General features: G+C 32.5%; 2 protein-coding genes across 5 annotated transcripts; both read right to left on the bottom strand.

The window, feature by feature from the left end:
• Window positions 1-7: 7 nt before the first annotated feature.
• On the bottom strand, window positions 8-2,241 carry LOC111240701. 2 transcript variants are annotated; one of them, XM_022776249.1, is made up of 3 exons: window positions 1,388-2,234; window positions 1,106-1,281; window positions 302-937 (listed from the first exon to the last, which is right to left on the bottom strand). In XM_022776249.1, exons 1-3 carry the CDS (start codon window positions 1,762-1,764, stop codon window positions 876-878), a joined length of 615 nt encoding a protein of 204 aa, XP_022631970.1. In that variant the 5' UTR covers window positions 1,765-2,234; the 3' UTR covers window positions 302-875. The 2 variants fall into 2 exon arrangements, with proteins under 2 accessions (XP_022631969.1, XP_022631970.1); XM_022776248.1 differs by having other exon boundaries at window positions 8-1,281; window positions 1,388-2,241.
• Window positions 2,242-3,241: 1,000 nt separating this feature from the next.
• LOC106778559 (adenylate kinase isoenzyme 6 homolog) lies at window positions 3,242-6,699 on the bottom strand. Of its 3 annotated transcripts, none has more exons than XR_002666227.1 (5): window positions 6,550-6,699; window positions 5,740-5,949; window positions 4,520-4,665; window positions 3,955-4,435; window positions 3,248-3,578 (listed from the first exon to the last, which is right to left on the bottom strand). XR_002666227.1 is itself a non-coding variant. In XM_022776243.1 (4 exons), the coding sequence occupies exons 2-4, from the start codon at window positions 5,938-5,940 to the stop codon at window positions 4,243-4,245; spliced, it is 540 nt and encodes a 179-aa protein (XP_022631964.1). In that variant the 5' UTR covers window positions 5,941-5,949; window positions 6,514-6,697; the 3' UTR covers window positions 3,242-4,242. The 3 variants fall into 3 exon arrangements, 1 of the variants encoding a protein (XP_022631964.1); XR_002666226.1 differs by having other exon boundaries at window positions 3,251-3,578; window positions 6,514-6,697; XM_022776243.1 differs by having other exon boundaries at window positions 3,242-4,435; window positions 6,514-6,697.
• Window positions 6,700-17,262: the final 10,563 nt, after the last annotated feature.

Consider the following 17,262-nt stretch of genomic DNA (forward strand, 5'->3'; position numbering starts at 1 on the left):
ACCCACTTGTGAGCAACTCCAAAAAACCCAGGGAGCAGCCACCAACTTTCGGTACAAAACTTAATATTTTCTCTGGTAAGCGATTACAGCTATCATGTAAGCGATTACACAGTCTCCTAAGGCACATTTCTCACAATTCCCCACACCTTGCTTTGGTTCAAACAATAGGCTACCAACTTTGTACTCATTTCATATAACTTTGTACAATATTGACAAATTTTTAAATACATCAAGTCAATGCTAGCCCCCTTTCCACACTTCCTCCCAACACTTCAATGGCGGACGGACGTGAGAGCGTTCAAAAGGGGAAAATAACGAAACCTTTCGATTAATGTCTTCAACGATGAAATAAGATAAAAAAAAGAACCTCTCCTTCCGACAACAGTTGACAATGCTAGCGTTCAATATGCAACTTCAATACTTCAATGGTGGACGAATATGCACGAACACGATTTCGGTGGCGTGCAAACATTTCAGAATGCTGGAGGGAGAGTTTGGTTTCCTGGAAAAAAATAAGTGTTGTCGTGGAAAGAAAGCGTATCGGTGGCGCCAATACAATTCATTTCCAACAAACCTTTTTCCACAAATGCCCTTCTCCTAAGGATTTTTCATTTTAAAAAATTCAATTAAAAGAACCAATCACAGCATGCCATGGTTGTCAAAATTGTTGTCAAATAGCGTTGTTAAAGTAACATTTTCCTTTTTTTTAAATAAAAAAAAGGAAAAACACATAAAACATCACGAGAGATTCGTAGATCTGAATATCTGGCTCAGATTTTCTTCATTCCCACCGCATAGGCCATTGAAACCAACACATCTTGAGATCCAAACCTTACTCTCTTGAATTCCCATTGCAACTTGAAAATTCATTCAGCCTAATATTCCAGAAGCATGTTCTCTTTATCAACTGAGTCATCTTCAATGCAACCCACAAGCCCTAAAATAACATTTACAAAAAATACCAAGTAAGAGGAACGAAAAAGGACGAACACTGTTGAGATTTTAAGATTTGGTTCGTGAGAAAGAACTCGGGAAGAACAAAGTTGAGATCTTTTATGTGTTTTTAACCAATGGCGAGAATTTGAGGAAGCAGAGGACGACTTGCCGGATACGCTGTCCTGCTCCTCTTCACCCTGAATTCGTGCTGGAATGCAAAAGTCAGAGAATCCACCGCCGTTGGAAAAGCCGCCGGTGACGGAGCCCTGGTAGATCAGCGACGAGAAGTAGTGATGGTTGTGATGGTGGTGAACCTCCAAGACGTCCAGCGTGAATGCATCCTGCCTAAACACAACACCCCAAGTTGAGAAACCCAAAGACAAAGCAAAAGGGTCAACGAAAAACCATTCAAAGACAATTTTTGAAGAGGATCGGTAAAAGGGGTAGCTACTTGACAGCAAGGTTGGTTATGCAGACAACAGAGGGAGTGTTCTCTTGGAAGAGGCGAACGGTGGCGAGTTCGTCGGACTGGAGCTTCCGCGGCGAGGTGACGACGAAGGCGGCGGCGGAGTCGGCGTTGGAAACGAGGAGAGTGAAGGAGAGGGCGAGGGAAGTGCAGAGAAGGAGAAGAGGTTTGGGAATGGAGAGTTTGGGTAAAAGGGGTATTGTGAGTTTTGGTGATGGGAGGCGAAGGAGGAAAAGGTTGGGAGTGTGAAGATGAAGGGTTTTGGAAAGGTGAATTGTTGTGCTGGGTTTGATGGTTGAAGAACGAAAGAGTGAAGAAGAAGGAGAATGGAAGCGCGTGGAAATGAGTGAACAAGTGGCCATGGTTTTTGCTTAGACAGTGGAATTCTCTCCGTTTATGCTATATGGTTGGACAACAAATTGTTAATCAGCGACAAATTTCCGTACACCACCGTCCACCGCCACTCCAACCCTAGCTTCCATTTGCATTTCCTGGTTCTGATTTTCACTTTACTATTCACTTTCACCACTTACTCTAACAAAATTAAACCTCAACCTATCTTCATTGCCTGAAGAATATGAAAGGCTTGCAATTGTAACCTGTGCTCCTCCGAGTGGTGGTTCTGGTGCTCCGACCAGCAGAATCGCCGTCGAAACCGAGCATCGTTCCGACAAGCTGTTCTTAAGCAACGAAAGCAAAAAGAGAACCCTGGCAACGAAGGGCCAGCCACGTCAGTTAACAATCTGAGTGCAGCGTGGCACATCAAATTCCTACTAACACTGCAATTTAACGAAAAAGAATTGTTTCAATTTTTATAAAGGACAATGATATTTTAATACCATTTGACACTATTTTGACAGTGCACATGTGTATTGGACGATTTTAAATTAAAAAAGTTGAGACGGGAGTATATTTGAAAGAGAAAAACCAAAGTTTGTTTTTTAATTTGAAATCGTCCAACCACATTTTGACACGTGCAGTGTCAAAATAGTGTCAAAAAATGGTGTTAAAATTTTATTTTCCTTTTATAAATTTAAAATCTAATTAAGAGTTTTAAAAAGAAAAAGACGAAATTGAGATTTAATGCCAAAGTTCTTGAATGATTAAACAAAAAAAACTAATACATCAAATTCAAAATTTATAATTAAATTATAAAATTATAAACTAATACAATAACTCATATTTATAAATTTATAAATATTATAATAAACTAAAAAAATAAAATAATAATACTTATAATTATCTAAAAAATTATTAAAAATTTTCATATGAATTTTAAATACCAAACTTTTTTAACAAATTAAACAAAGTCATTACACAAGTTTTAACAAAATAAAAACCTAGTAAATTAAACCTAATATTATAAATTATACATTTATAAATAATATATTCAACTTATAAATAATTTAAATAACTATAATTATGCATTTTTTATATTATAAAAATTAAACATTTTTTGTTTATATTAATAAAATTTAATAATTATAAAAATTAAGTTAGTTGGTTTTAGTCAATTTGTGTATAAAACAAGTTAAATAATATTAATTAATTAATTATTGATATGAAAAAAGCAACCTGCCCTGAATATCGGATATGAATATTCAAAAAGATTGTATCAAATCTTCATATCCAATTTTACCTATATTGGATATCCACCTCCTATGTAGATAGAATCCAATATGGAAATTCAATACATTCCTTTCGAACATTCATATCCCATAAGCACATGTTAAGTTTTTATTTATTCTATAATGGTTTTATTAATTTTAATAAATTTATAAAAATTAATTTATAACAATTAAAAATAATATAATTATATTATAAACTCATACGGATTCATACATAAATTTAAAAATAATTATAAATTAATACAACAATAATTAAAAAAGGAATATAATCAAACATTTGGAAGGAGTTCAAACATGAATCAGCTATGAAAATCCAAAAATCGCAACATCTAATTCTTGTTTGATCTCTTTTATATCTCATGCACCTGAAACATATTAAAAAAAAAAAAAACTCTTAACCTCCCACTAGCAATCTCCCATCACTAATGCAACAAGCAACAACACCACCAGGAAGCACCCCAACCAGCAATCTCCCACGACCAATGCAACCAGCAACAACACCACCAGAAAACACCCCAAGCCTGCTCGAAGCACCAATCCAAGCTGTCCTGGAACACTCACTCAGAAGGACAACACTCACTCGAAAGAACAACAATTGATATGGAATAGAGAGGAAAATACTCAACCAAAATAAATGAAATATGAAGGAAAAGAAGAGATTATCAAGTGTGCAATTCAAATAGGATACAATAATAAGATGTAGATTTTTTTAATAGATGAGAAATGGGATGCATGTTTCCTGATAAAAAAAATGGGATGTAGAGTTTCTTAATAAATGAGAAATGAGGGTACATGTTTCGTGATAGGAGAAAATGAGGTGTAGTCAATGCTTACCACAGAAATTCTCAACAAACATAAAATAAAATTAATAAATAATATTTTAGAAAATTGGAAGTGTAAGATGAAAAGCTTAGAGATGCAGACCTGCTAGCTCAATGGACAGGCCTGTTGGGCTAAGGGGGCGGGCTATCGCATCTATTTAATCCAACTTCGGCGCACTAATTTAAACCCAAGATCACAAAACTCTGCAAAATTATCCTTTCAATTATCAAATTTAAAAAAACCCATAACTTAAATGCCTTGGATACACGCCACACCAAAATTTGTAAGAGAATTCGGCCACACTGCAGATCTGCTACAGGTAGCAGTTCACCATGACATTTCACCACACTCATGCAAAAAGGTATTATACAAACTACTCCCATAATTTTGTTAAGATTGTGAGGGTAATAACCAATTTCTGACCCAATCTGTCAGAGTTGCAACATTTCTACTAATGTCATCGATATTATCACTCTTCAATGCAATCACTTTTTCCTCCGAGTAACTTTCTTTAGCCTCCTCAAGCAAAACTTGAAAGATTTCACATTCAATGTTGTTTGAAAGCTTTGAATCTTTGTACCCCCTGTTAAATATACGGGAGAAGTTTATAATAAAACCAATAATAGTGTAGCAAATGAACGTTCAATAACAAAAACAAGTGCCATACCTCCTACTCAAACGGTCAAACAAAATGGTGTTATCAGTTTGAAGTACAACTACACAATCAAACCATCGCTCAGGAAAGAAATCACAGCTATGGTAATCCACAATGTTTCCGCCCTCTTCCATAACATCCTCAAGTTCATCACAGACCTACAGGAACCATGTAAAATTATAAAATTTATAAATCAAACAACATACACATGATGTCAAGAAACGTGTCAATGATGAAGATAATATTAAAATTGTTTCATCCGATCCAACGCAACGTAAACCAAATACAGGCCTCGTCAAACTAATGTATCTCCAACAATAGAAAAAAATGCTTCCATTTTTTTTTTGGCAATAAAAAGCCGGGAGAAATTACAACTAAATGTACATAATCAATAGTATAAATAAACAACCACACTCAAGGAAAATCCAGAAGAAAAAATAGATTCAGTTTGTACCACTGGAAGTTCGGCACTTATGCACTGTAGTAATAATTTCAAGATATGTTATCAAGGAGAGAAAGGTACAAAAACACCTAAAGGGATTAGACATTAGGGGAGTAAGAATAAATGGCAAGGATATGTTGATCCACAGATGCCGTCTACAAAGTGTAGAATATGGAACACTCCCACTTCAGGATGTTACTTTGACTAAATAGTTGAGCAGAAAAGTCTCAACTTTCCACAGTACCTTGGACCCTAATATCAATGGCGTCTACAAAGTGTAGAATATGGAACACTCTCACTTTAAGATGCTACTTTGACTAAAGAGTTGAGCATAAAAGTCTCAACTTTTCTCAGTACCTTGGACCTCAATCTCGTTATTAGTGACCACCAAGAGATATTAAAAACTGATTTAGGAATATTGTACCATTAAGTAGCATGAACCTTTACTAATTGCTACGATGGAATCATGACGTACAGAGAGATAGTTTCGAATTCAATGTTCAATATATCTGCCACCTTATGTTTTTACAAGGATCATAATTTAATTATAATTTAGAATCGAATGACCTACTACCAACACCTCCTTCAAACAAAATGAACTTATATGAACATTTCAAAATCTTTTAGGATATTCAAAATTAAGATGAGTAAAATAAGATTGTATTTGCAAACTTAAATCAATGTCTAGTAAATTATTTTCTAGCTTTGCACTTTACAAGTTTCCTTTCTTTAAAAGAGCTAAATAGCAAACAAAAGCCTATGGTTGTAAACATATAAATTGGCATCTTACCAAGTCTTCATTAAGAATGTAACACTCAAGCTCATCATCCCAGCCATCATGCAAGTTCTTTTCTTTGACTAATTCTCCAATATTGATGTGGCAGAGTTGGGTGACTTCTGCTAGAGTAGTGCACATGGTTGTCTTTCCAGTCCCGGGTGTTCCAGTCACCAAAATGTTTGGATTCTTCCTCTTACCATTTTCTAGCACCATGACTGCAGCCTACATCAACAAGTACAAATTCTCACTGTTTCACACAGCAAAATGTCCCGGGGCTTTTGATAAATGTCACAACAAAATATAAATATCATCATCAAAATAAATTGTTAGGTTTTTGTGCCATTTGTAAAAGGCTATTTTCAAATTTATTCTTCAACTAAATCTCTACTGCAAGCCCATTTTTTTTCCCGACCGTGGGACCTCTCTGCTTGCTAGGGGATGGAGGAGCTCCCCGATCTATGAATGACCACCATGACAGGCTGCACAGGCTTACAAATATTAAGCTTGTTTACACAAATATATTATGTTTTAAATTATTATTATTCAAAAAATTAAAAAAAAAAAAAAGTCAGTATAAGTAGAGAGACTAGTAAAATTTCAAAATAAAAAAATAAAATGATAAAAAGAAGCAAAACCACACCATTAATGAAAACTTGGTCTTCAACAACTGTGATCCAAAAACCCTAACTACCACAAACTAATATGCATAAACTTCATTCATGGATTATCAGATTCAGCAATGTTTTAAAAAAAAAAAAAAAAACTGCTACAAACATAACAACACACCTTATATATGTAGATGAAAGAAGAGCTGAGACGCACCCTTCTGTGAAGATCGATCTCTTTCCAAGTGTGACTGATGAAAAAGTGAGAGAGATTTCGGTTTTGAAAAATGATTTTGCTTAAAAGGTGGACTGGTTTGAGGTGGGCTTAAGTTTTGTAGGCGCAGATAAGTTTAGAGTTTTGGATTCCTGAGTGGTTTATTCGGTTTTATTTTAAACTTGACTTGTTATAGTTACTCTTACAGTAATATTGATTGGTTTCTTATTAATATTTTTATAATAATTGTTGCATTGATAACACAAACTTGTTTAAATTTATTCAAATATATATATATATATATATATATATATATATATATATATATATATATATATATATATATATAACATAACAATCCTATGTTCATACAAAAAATCAAATTTGACACCAATATGAAAAAGACTTGGGTTAAATTGTACATTTCGAAATTTCAAATGAATCATTATTAATTCTTTTTATTATTAATTTTTAAAAAAAATTTAAACTTTTGTAATTAAGTTTTTTATATTAAATTTTTCTTTTATTAATTACTTGATGTGAAGTCTGAGAAAATATTATAAAAGTGGTGTACACGTGACAGTCAAGCATTGGGCACAGTTTAATAAATAAATGGAATTTCTATTAAAACTTTGCCTTCAAGTTTTCAGCCCATCCTCTGCCACGATAACTTTCTAAACAAACACAACTTCTCTTCTTCTTTCCTTCATTACTTCACTTTCCATCCACTATAACTCAAAGTTTATTCATCCTTTTGTCAAATAGGAAGCTCCTAAGCATTTTGGAGGCTAAGAACAACATTTTCACCGATTGATTTCTCCTTCTCTCAACAGGTAAGAAAAACCTCTTTTCCATTTTCCCTAGGGCTGTGAGCATGCAACCAAACTTGCTGCATGCATCGCATTTCGTTTCTTTTTCCAAATCTAGATTCTATTTAGTTCTAAAGTTCATTCTCCATCCTCAATTGTTACATGCATCCCATTTCGTTTCCCTTTTGAACAGTAAAAGAGCAATTGGGGTTCTGTTTCTCTGTGTCTACACTAGAGGTAAGGGAAGCTAGGGTTCTTACCGTTATTTTGTAAAATTTTGACTACTTGAATCTGGCTTTGTGTAATTTTGGTGATAAAGTGCCTGATAAACTGTTTTGATGATATTATTGATGTTTGAGTTAAAAATTGGTGATACTGTTATGTGTGAACATGTATGGAGGGTTGAATGTATCATGAACTGTTATTTTGATGTGTGTGATCTGGAATTGAAGTGCTGAAACAATTATATTGGGGTTAGATGTTATAAATGTGTGGAATTGATTAACTGGTAATGGACAAGCAAATTAGAAGAGTTTTAGAAATTTTGAGAACAACTAGAATAATAAAATTCTTAACCTGGAGTTGTAGGCTGTTCTGGTTAGTTTCAATAAATTAGGTAAGTCAATTCAAATGTGTTAGAAGAGTCTAGGATTTAAAACTAGCCTCCAATAAGTAAATTTGGAAATTTGTCTCTAAACTGAAGAAATTAAATAAATAGAGTATAAAATTATGATCAATCACTAGATAAAGGGTCTAGGAAGAGTTAGAATCGATTATACCAGTTTAAATCATCATATAGATGAAGTTAAGAGTCTTAGAAATTCATAGAAGTGCCTAAAACAAAATGAGAGTGGGTGAGTTCTACAAAATCTGTAGAAAAATTCTGCAGACGCTGCGCCTGGGCACCCCTAAATAGGGTTGTGCGTCCTTTTCTGCTATTTCCACCTTAAATATGACACCTGGGCACCCCTAAAAGGGGCCGGGCGCCCTTTTCTGTTGTTTCCACTTTAAATGTGACGCTTGGGCGCCCCTAAAGGGGGTTGGGCGCCCTTTTCTGCTGTTGTTTTTGTTTTTGATAATTTGTGGGGTTTCAGATGTCCGTTTTGGACGTTCCTTAGGTCATTGTGAGGATTTTTGACCCTTTCGGAGCCATTGGTGAGGGTCTCCAAGCTATTTAAATTACTTAAATATTGGTAATTAAAGGTTATAAAGAAACTTGTGTTAACAAGTTATGTTTCGGTGAAAGATTGTAATTTCTGAGTATGTATGAGTTGTTTTTATGACATGACTAAGGAGTGTCTTGTATGTGAACATGTATATAGCTTGTGTGGTTGGGAAAGAATACGATTGTGAATTGTGGTTTAAATGTATGTGAATTGGGAAATGAATAAAACATGATTTTCTAGTGTGTTGATGATGGTAATTATAGAATCTATTGGTGAGATTCTTAGTGTTTAGAATGAATGTAGAGGCTTTCATATGGGGGGTTATCCCTAATACTCTAACGATCTTTCATTCTCACTTAGAGAGGATTGACGCGTGTGGCGAGAGTAGTGGGAGGTCCTAGGGTAGGCACTATCACTGGAGGTTTATTTCATGGTAACAAACTAACCTTGTGTGTGGTCGGGTGAAACCCCTCGGCAATGGCTTTGCAAAGCAATATAGGCCACCACAAGTGTATAACCCGCCCCAGCTCGACATACATTCTAAGTCCGGACGAGTCTAGAGGTCTTAACATGATAGGATGATTGATGTGATTACTGATGATGTCTTCTATGCTGCTATGTTGTTATGCTCTATGTTGGATTGACTTGGCTTGAATTACTTGATTGGTTTATAGAATTCTAGCTTACCGTTGCATTTGTGTATGTTGTATGTGTTTTCCTTCCTCCTTGCGATGATCATCCAATCCTTTGGATGTGAGCAGTAGTTGATGATGTACCACTGGAGCGCGCATTGAAGAACGAAGAAGAACCGACCCTGGTGCTTAGGACTTCAACTAGCTCTTAGTTTGAAGAACTCTTTATTTTGAAAAGACTTCTAGTTTTTATTTTATCCTGGTCTGTATTTTGAAAACACTCTTTAGGTCTCCTTGAACCTTTATTCAGTTATATATTTTGGAGAAGCTTGTATTTGAGTTTCAAATTCCTTTTATATTTTGGATAAATGTACCCCGTAATATTACCATTTGGAATACTCTTAACGGTTCTCTTTTATCATGAGCTGAGACATTCTAAATATATAAACACGACATATATTTTGGGATGTTACACTTGATGTCATAGTTATATATAATTATAAAATTTAAAATATAAAAGATTATGAAATTATAAATTTATATAATTATAAAATTTTAAAATTATAAATTTATATAATTACAAAAAAATTAAATTGTAAAATCATAAAATTAAAAAATTAAATCAAAAAATTGAAAAAATATAAAATTATTAAAATATGAGATTATAAAATTTTAAAAATTTAAAAATTTTAAAATTATTAAATTTCAAAATTATATAAACATAGAATCATAATTGTAAAATCATAAAATTATATATTATAAAATTATAGAATTATATAATTATAGAATTGTAAAATTATGAAATTATAAAGTTATAAGATTATAAGTTCTCATTTATCATTCAATCGCATACAAAAGATTGTGTTTTTATTTTAAATTTCAAATTTTTAATTTATATTTAATATAAATATTAAGATAATTGAAATGTTAATAAATGAAACACACATATTTATTTTTGTTTGTTTTTATTTATACACTCATGCAGAAAATATTTTTTTATATCTGTTAAAAAATATTTTTATACCTGTTTTTGTTTTTGTGTAGGTATAGATGCAGGAGTATAAAAGGTTTCTGATTTTTCACACTGTTTATAACAGATATAAAAATTGGTATTCATACGTTTTTATACCTTGCGTTACTTTTACTTTTTACACCAGTTCTGTTTATAATAAGTATAAAAGTTGATATTCATATAGACGTCAATTCATGATTTCAGAATCAACCCAATTCATTATTGAAAAAAATTTTATTTTAAGAAGCCTCTCAAACAGAGAGGAGAAAAAAACTTCCAATCTCCAAAACCCCTCTTAAGTAACTTAGGGTAAAGATTAAAATGGTTTATATATTTTATTTTTATTGATTGAGATAGTGATATATATCCTTCAAGTGACAAACTTTATAAATGTTTGGCTTTTTTCTTTTTTAGACAATTCATTTAATCAAACATTTATCTTCTTTTTCTTTTTTCTGGTTTTTTTAAATCAAAAAATTGATAAATGAGCAACATATGATTTTTTTTATTAAATCTTTAAAAGAAAGTATTGTACACTATTTTAGTGATAAACTGTTAACTCAACAATCAGTATCTATACATTTTACAAATACAAATATTTTGTATATTAATACATCATAATGATGGTTACATATTATCAAGATATTATTTAGTTAAAAAAATAATATCACATTTTAATTTATCATTCACTATTTATTATTTTTCTTTATAAAATTATTATAATAATAATTAGTAATTATATTAATTAATTTAAATACTACTTTATAAACTAAAACAATTATTATTATTAACAATAATTAGAGTATAAATGGATCTCTAACATCATTAAGTTTTTTCATTAAATTAGTTTTTAATTTAAAATTAGAGAATAATTTAAAATCATTAATATTAAATATTTAAATAATAACAATGATTAATTTAAATTATAATTAATAAACCAATTATAATTTTTTATTTATAAAAAAAATAAAATACTATTTTACATATCAATAATTTTAATAATTTTTAATTGTCATCTACGTAATTAATATAGTAACTAATTATTTTAATTTCTAAATTTGATTTAGTGATTTTCTTGTCGTGGTTCACATTTTCATATAATAATAATTACAAAAATATTATGGATAAACCAATTTTTTATTAGACAAAAAGAAACTTATTAAAATATTAACGACGTAATTATAAATAAGAATATTACTTAAAGATAATATTTTCAGTCTTTTTATTTTTATCTCTTTTAATCATGTCTCAAAATTGTTGTGACATTCTTATAATAAGTTGTTTTTTCTTTTGTATGTTTAAACATTGCAATATGAGTTTTATGTGTAACATCCCAAAAATATAAGTATATCTATATCATGTGGAATGCAACATATTATAATACTAGAAAACAGTTAAGAGTAGTGGCCGATGAAGTATATACAAAATACAGTCATCCAATAATATATGAGAAAGATAAAAGCTCTACATGTAATTATAGAGTCTTTCAAAAAGGAAGTAAAAAAAAAGAAAAAAGAAAAAAGAAAAGACTAAACTATACATACATATATATATATATATATATATATATATATATATATATATATATATATATATATATATATATATATATATACACACACACATATACTTAGACATCCTAAACTAATCAGCTGGAGTCTTGGCAGCATCAACTACGTCTAAAACCTGCTCCAAAGGGGCCTCTGCAATCTCTGCTCACATCCAATTAGGATGATCATTGCAAAAGAAAACAAGCACATACAAAACAGGCAGCAAACAAAGCAAGGGTAAGCTAGATTTCAAAAATAATACAAGTGATATAAGAGCTACTAAAATAAAAAGAAACATACAAGCAATACAATCACAGAAGTACAATTTTACTGAGTTATAAATTAGAGTTGTATTAAGTGGTGTTAGACTTAGACTCGTCCGGACTTGGAATGAATATCGAGCTATGACGGGTTATGCACTTGTGGTGGCCTCTACTGCTTTGCAAAGCCATTGGCAATGGGTTTCACCCTACCACACACAAGGTTAGTCCGTTATCACTCACCTTGGCCCATATACAATGGAGACAACCAAGACTAGGACCCCCTACTACTCTTCACCACATGAACTAATCTTCTCTAAGTGAGATTGAATAGTCATTAGAGCATTAAGGGCAACCCCCAAAACTGAGCTACCTATATTCATTCCAGAACTTAACTTGAATCACTCATTCTTGGCCCATATAAAATGGAGACACCCAAGATTGAGCTTCCTATATTCATTCTCATAACTTAATTTGATCTCACCTAGAGATGTACTTAAATCACATTACATTCCACACTAACTTTACTTACTTTCATACTTTTGATTTCATACCATGAATGTTTTATATTAGTTTAGTTTCTTACAGAATTAAGCATGAATCAATCTCATAATACTGGAAGTAATCATACCAAATAAACAAGAAAAGATACCTAGATCATCACACAAAAAAGGAAGAGAAAAAAAGAATTACATATTTTCAGAAAAACATCACTTATTAATACAAATATCCTTATAACCTTAAATTACCAATACTTAGGTAATTCAAATAGCTTGGAAACCATCACCAATGGCTTCGGAAGGGTCAAAAACCCCCAGAACGACCTAAAGAACGTCCAAAACGGACGTTCGAAACCCCTTAAACTATCAAAAATAAAAAGCAACAGCAGAAAAGGGCGCCCAACGCCCTTTAGGGGCGCCCGGGCGCCATATTTCTGGCAAATGCCGAATCAAAGGGCGCCCAGCGCCCTTCAGGGGCGCCCAGGCGTGAACTCTGCAGATTTTTCTGCAGAATTTGCAGTTTTGGAAGAACTCACACCCCTAAGTTTCGTTTTAGGCCTTTTGGTGAAATTCTAACCTCCCTAACACGAAGTATGGTTGATTTTAAACTTGTTTGAGGGTTCATACATGATCTTAACACTCATCTCTAATAATTAGGCAGAGAATTTGGATCAATTCACTCAATTTCCATTACTTAAGAGTTCAAATTCACATCCACCATTTGTAATATGTTTTTAGTTGGGTTAAGGTACCTAACAAGTCAAAAATGACTTACCTAAGTGATCCTAGTGGTTTAAAACTACCCCTAACCCCTAATTCCCGAAATCACTANCCAAGTTCCCTAAATTGACTCTAATGTTGAAGTTAACTTAGCCATTTACTTACAACCTACAGAAACTGAATACNCACCCTNAAACCACAAAATTCCCCTCACACACATAGTCATACAATTTAAGATTAATCACCTATTAGTTCATACTAAACACAGACCATAATCATCTATATCAATACATGCACATTTCATTCAGTTCAACAGTAGAGTAATTCTTCAATCTATTCATACATGCATCAAAAGTATAATAGTTCTACCAAAAATCAAACAATGATATCATTAGTTTACAATCAAGAACTTAGACTCTAGCTTCCCTTACCTCGAATTCTCGCTGTTCAACTCACAGAACGATCTAGTTGTACAGTATACTCCAAGAAAACCTAGAATCACCTATAGATTGAAGAATTGGGAAATGGAAGATAAATTTCAGAACCTAATAGAAGCTAGAAATTGGGGAAAAGTACTATGAACCACATGCAACAAGATTAGTTGCATGATTATGGCCCTAAAGTTGCACAGCGAACGGAAATTCAACTTACCAGTTGAAGAATGGAGAAATTGATCGGTTGCAAGAGTGATTCTTGAAGCCTGAAGCGCCTAAGCAGCTCCTGATCAACAATTTAACGGTTCAATATTATGGAATGGTGGAGAGATGGTAGAGCAAAGAAGAAAGAAACGTTGAAGGGAAGCAGTGTTCTTTCAGAAATTGGTTGGGCTTAGAAAGTGTTCAAGTAAATTTTGTTTTATTGCCTCAGCCCATTTTCTGTTGCCACCTCAGCACCCCAATGTTCTCTTTTTCTCAGCCTTTACATTCTATAAATACATTTTTATAGTAAATGATAAGTTGTAATTCAAAGATCTCTAATATGAATTTATTATTTCTAGTCTTAATTTGGCTTGTACAAATGCTTTTTTTTATTTGCTTTGCTAATCATATAAGATAACTCTTATGACAATTTTTTTTGCAAAGTGTAAAATAAATTGAAAGAATTTAATTAGTAGTCACTTAAATTATTGGAGTTTTCTATTCCTTTGCCTTTCAACATGATTTTTCTTTGAATTTTGTTTTTTTTACTTTATCTTTTTATTGTTTGTATTTTGGTCCAAATTAATTATTTGTTTAATTTTTAGCAGAAGAAATTTGAATTATTATAGGTGTGAAGCAGTGTATGTGAAAAAATGGAATTGTTGTCGAAGATTAGAACTTTAAAAAAATGAAATAAATTTAAATTCAATATATAGTTTATATATTCAAACAACATTATTTATAGAATTTGAAGTACAAAAAATAAATATTTATTTTATATATAAAAAATATAATTAGGTAATTTTGGTCTATCAAATATAATTGGATCATTTTTAAAAATTATAACACTAGGACTTGCAAGAAATTATAATTAATTACACTTTTTCTTGTATTTAAAAAAAAAAAAGTCTCATGGATTGGCTCTAACCCACAAAGCTTTTATAGATATTTTGGCCCTATGGACTTTTTCTATGAGGAGCTTTTTGGCCCTATGAGCTTTTCTGGTCCCAACCCACATGGATCAGGGTCAAACCATATCAGAGGGGCCAAATTGACGGGGCTTTATACCTGCCATTCCGGAAGCAGGTATAAAAAAGTATCAGAAAAAACCCACTTTTTATACTTGATGGATAGGCATAAAAGAATCTCACTTTTATACCTATTGTGCTTTGACAGGTATAAAAGTGACTTTTTGTTTTTTAATATTTGATTTGTATGTGCTACTATCCATATCCAGACCTATATAAAATTCAATTCCATAATACAATCTAAATAATCAATAATAAGAAAAATAGTCAATATTGTTTCTATTATTAACACATCAAAATAGTTCCTCAATATAATGTTTACCTAACAAAGTCCCTAAATATATTTACATAACATAATTACACATAAAATAGTTCCTCAACTCAAAATGTAATATTGAAACATCTAATCATTTAGAAACGGTTATACATAGAAATTGAAAATTACATTGTTTGTAATCCAACTTAAAAAATTAACAATTACATTGTCTATAATAACTTGTCTTTCTAACAATTAATCACTTGGAGAATTTGATAGGCAATTTATCACCTAGACTCAACTTCTAAATAATGAAGAGAGCTTGTGACCTCTACCCCAAAGCCAATGGTTATAAGTGAAGAGGAGAAGAAGCAGAATGTGTGCAGAAGAGTTCATCCTCTCTCAATGTAAGGTATAAGAGAATGTTAGTCAACTAGAAAAAAAAGATGAAAAGTGTTCTGAATGGATATGATATACCTTCCTTTCAATATCAACAACTTTGAAGGAAATATTTGGACGCACAAGTGCAAGTCGCTTTACACACTTCTTGATTGATTGCAGTACCTTATTGGGACTTCCAATTTAGAGATGGAACTCACCAGTCAATCCAAAATTTTGAAACATAGTTATATAGTTCATACTAGGTAACTACAAGTTCAAAATACATTTCACTTTTGTGGTAGGACGAGAGAAAAAGAACATGGATTGTATGCATTTTCTCCGAACTGGTTGATTGTAAAATAAATCACGAACGACAAATAAAAGATAGAAGGCCTCAATTAGCAATCAAGTCATTATGCTAGTAAGTGTCATTCTCGGACATAAAAGGAAAAAAGGAATTGTCAGATTCACCAAAATTACTACCTGTGGTGCCCACTTCTTTTCTATCATCATCAATGCCAAGATATAAACACTTGCACCCCTGCACTCAATTTAGAAATGTAAACTTAAACAAAACGTACATCAATAGCAGCCGTAATATGATTCATGTCTCCCTTAATAAAGCATCGAAAGTTCTACCATTAGTGTTGGGTTATTGGGCTCCCTTCCTATGTGGAGAATAGGCCCAAAGAGTGTGGTCCATTATGTCTCATTAGGTTAAAATGAGATGGATCAGATTAGTAGAGGACAAGAGAGTCATTTGAAGAGAGACAAAAGCCAAGTGAGAGAAAAAGAAAGGGAGAAAGCCATTCCCGCATAACCCTAAACCTGCACTGGTGTTTTTGACGCTGTGAAGTCGTTAACCGTTAGATCCAGCTAATTTTCGGACAGTAGGTTCCAGGTATATGGTTCTTCATTCTGACCGTTCGGATCGTCAATCAGTGGTCTAGATTGGGAGAAATCGGTCCCGCACCAGCAGCCTTATTTTGGAGAATTTTCATCTTCTTTGTTCTCATTTGTAAGCATTTGTGCTTGGTTAATTTGGCTTATTGAAAATACCATTTGGTATTATTATTGGAGACTCTTTTGTACCCTATTATTGATCATAGTGGATTTTTCTTTGGTCTGGACGACTCGTGGTTTTTACCCTTGCATTGAGGGGTTTTCCACGTTAAAAATTGTTGATGTCTCTTTGTGCTTTGGATTCTATTTTTGTTCTATTTGTTTGGTGCTCCTCGCAGATTCTCGCAAGAAGGGGGATTGAATTTCCGCTGCATTATTACTCCTTGATAAGTGGTTATTTGTTTTGGCCCTTTTCCCCATCAGAGTGGTATCAGAGCTCTTAGGTTAAGGGGCTGTTTAATTTGCGTGAATGATGGAGGCACATACAAAATTGATTCCTTTGAATGGAGAAAATTATCACTTATGGAAAGGCAAGATGAAGGATTTGTTATTTGTGAAAAATTTGCATCTTCCTGTTTTTGCTTCCAATAAGCCAGAATCCAAGTTAGATGAAGAATGGGATTTTGAACATCAACAGGTATGTGGATTTATCAGGCAATTTGTTGATGACAATGTCTATAATTTTGTTGCTAATGAGACACATTCGAGAACCCTATGGGATAAGCTTGAGCCCTTGTATGCCTCTAAGTCAGGGACTAATAAATTGTACTTGCTGAAAAATTTTGTGGAGTTGAAGTACAAGGAAGGAACTCCTGTTTCAAATCACTTGAGTGAATTTCAAGGACGCTATGATCAATTAGC

The sequence above is a fragment of the Vigna radiata genome, unplaced genomic scaffold (genome assembly GCF_000741045.1).
Source record: "Vigna radiata var. radiata cultivar VC1973A unplaced genomic scaffold, Vradiata_ver6 scaffold_23, whole genome shotgun sequence".
NCBI lineage: Eukaryota > Viridiplantae > Streptophyta > Magnoliopsida > Fabales > Fabaceae > Vigna > Vigna radiata.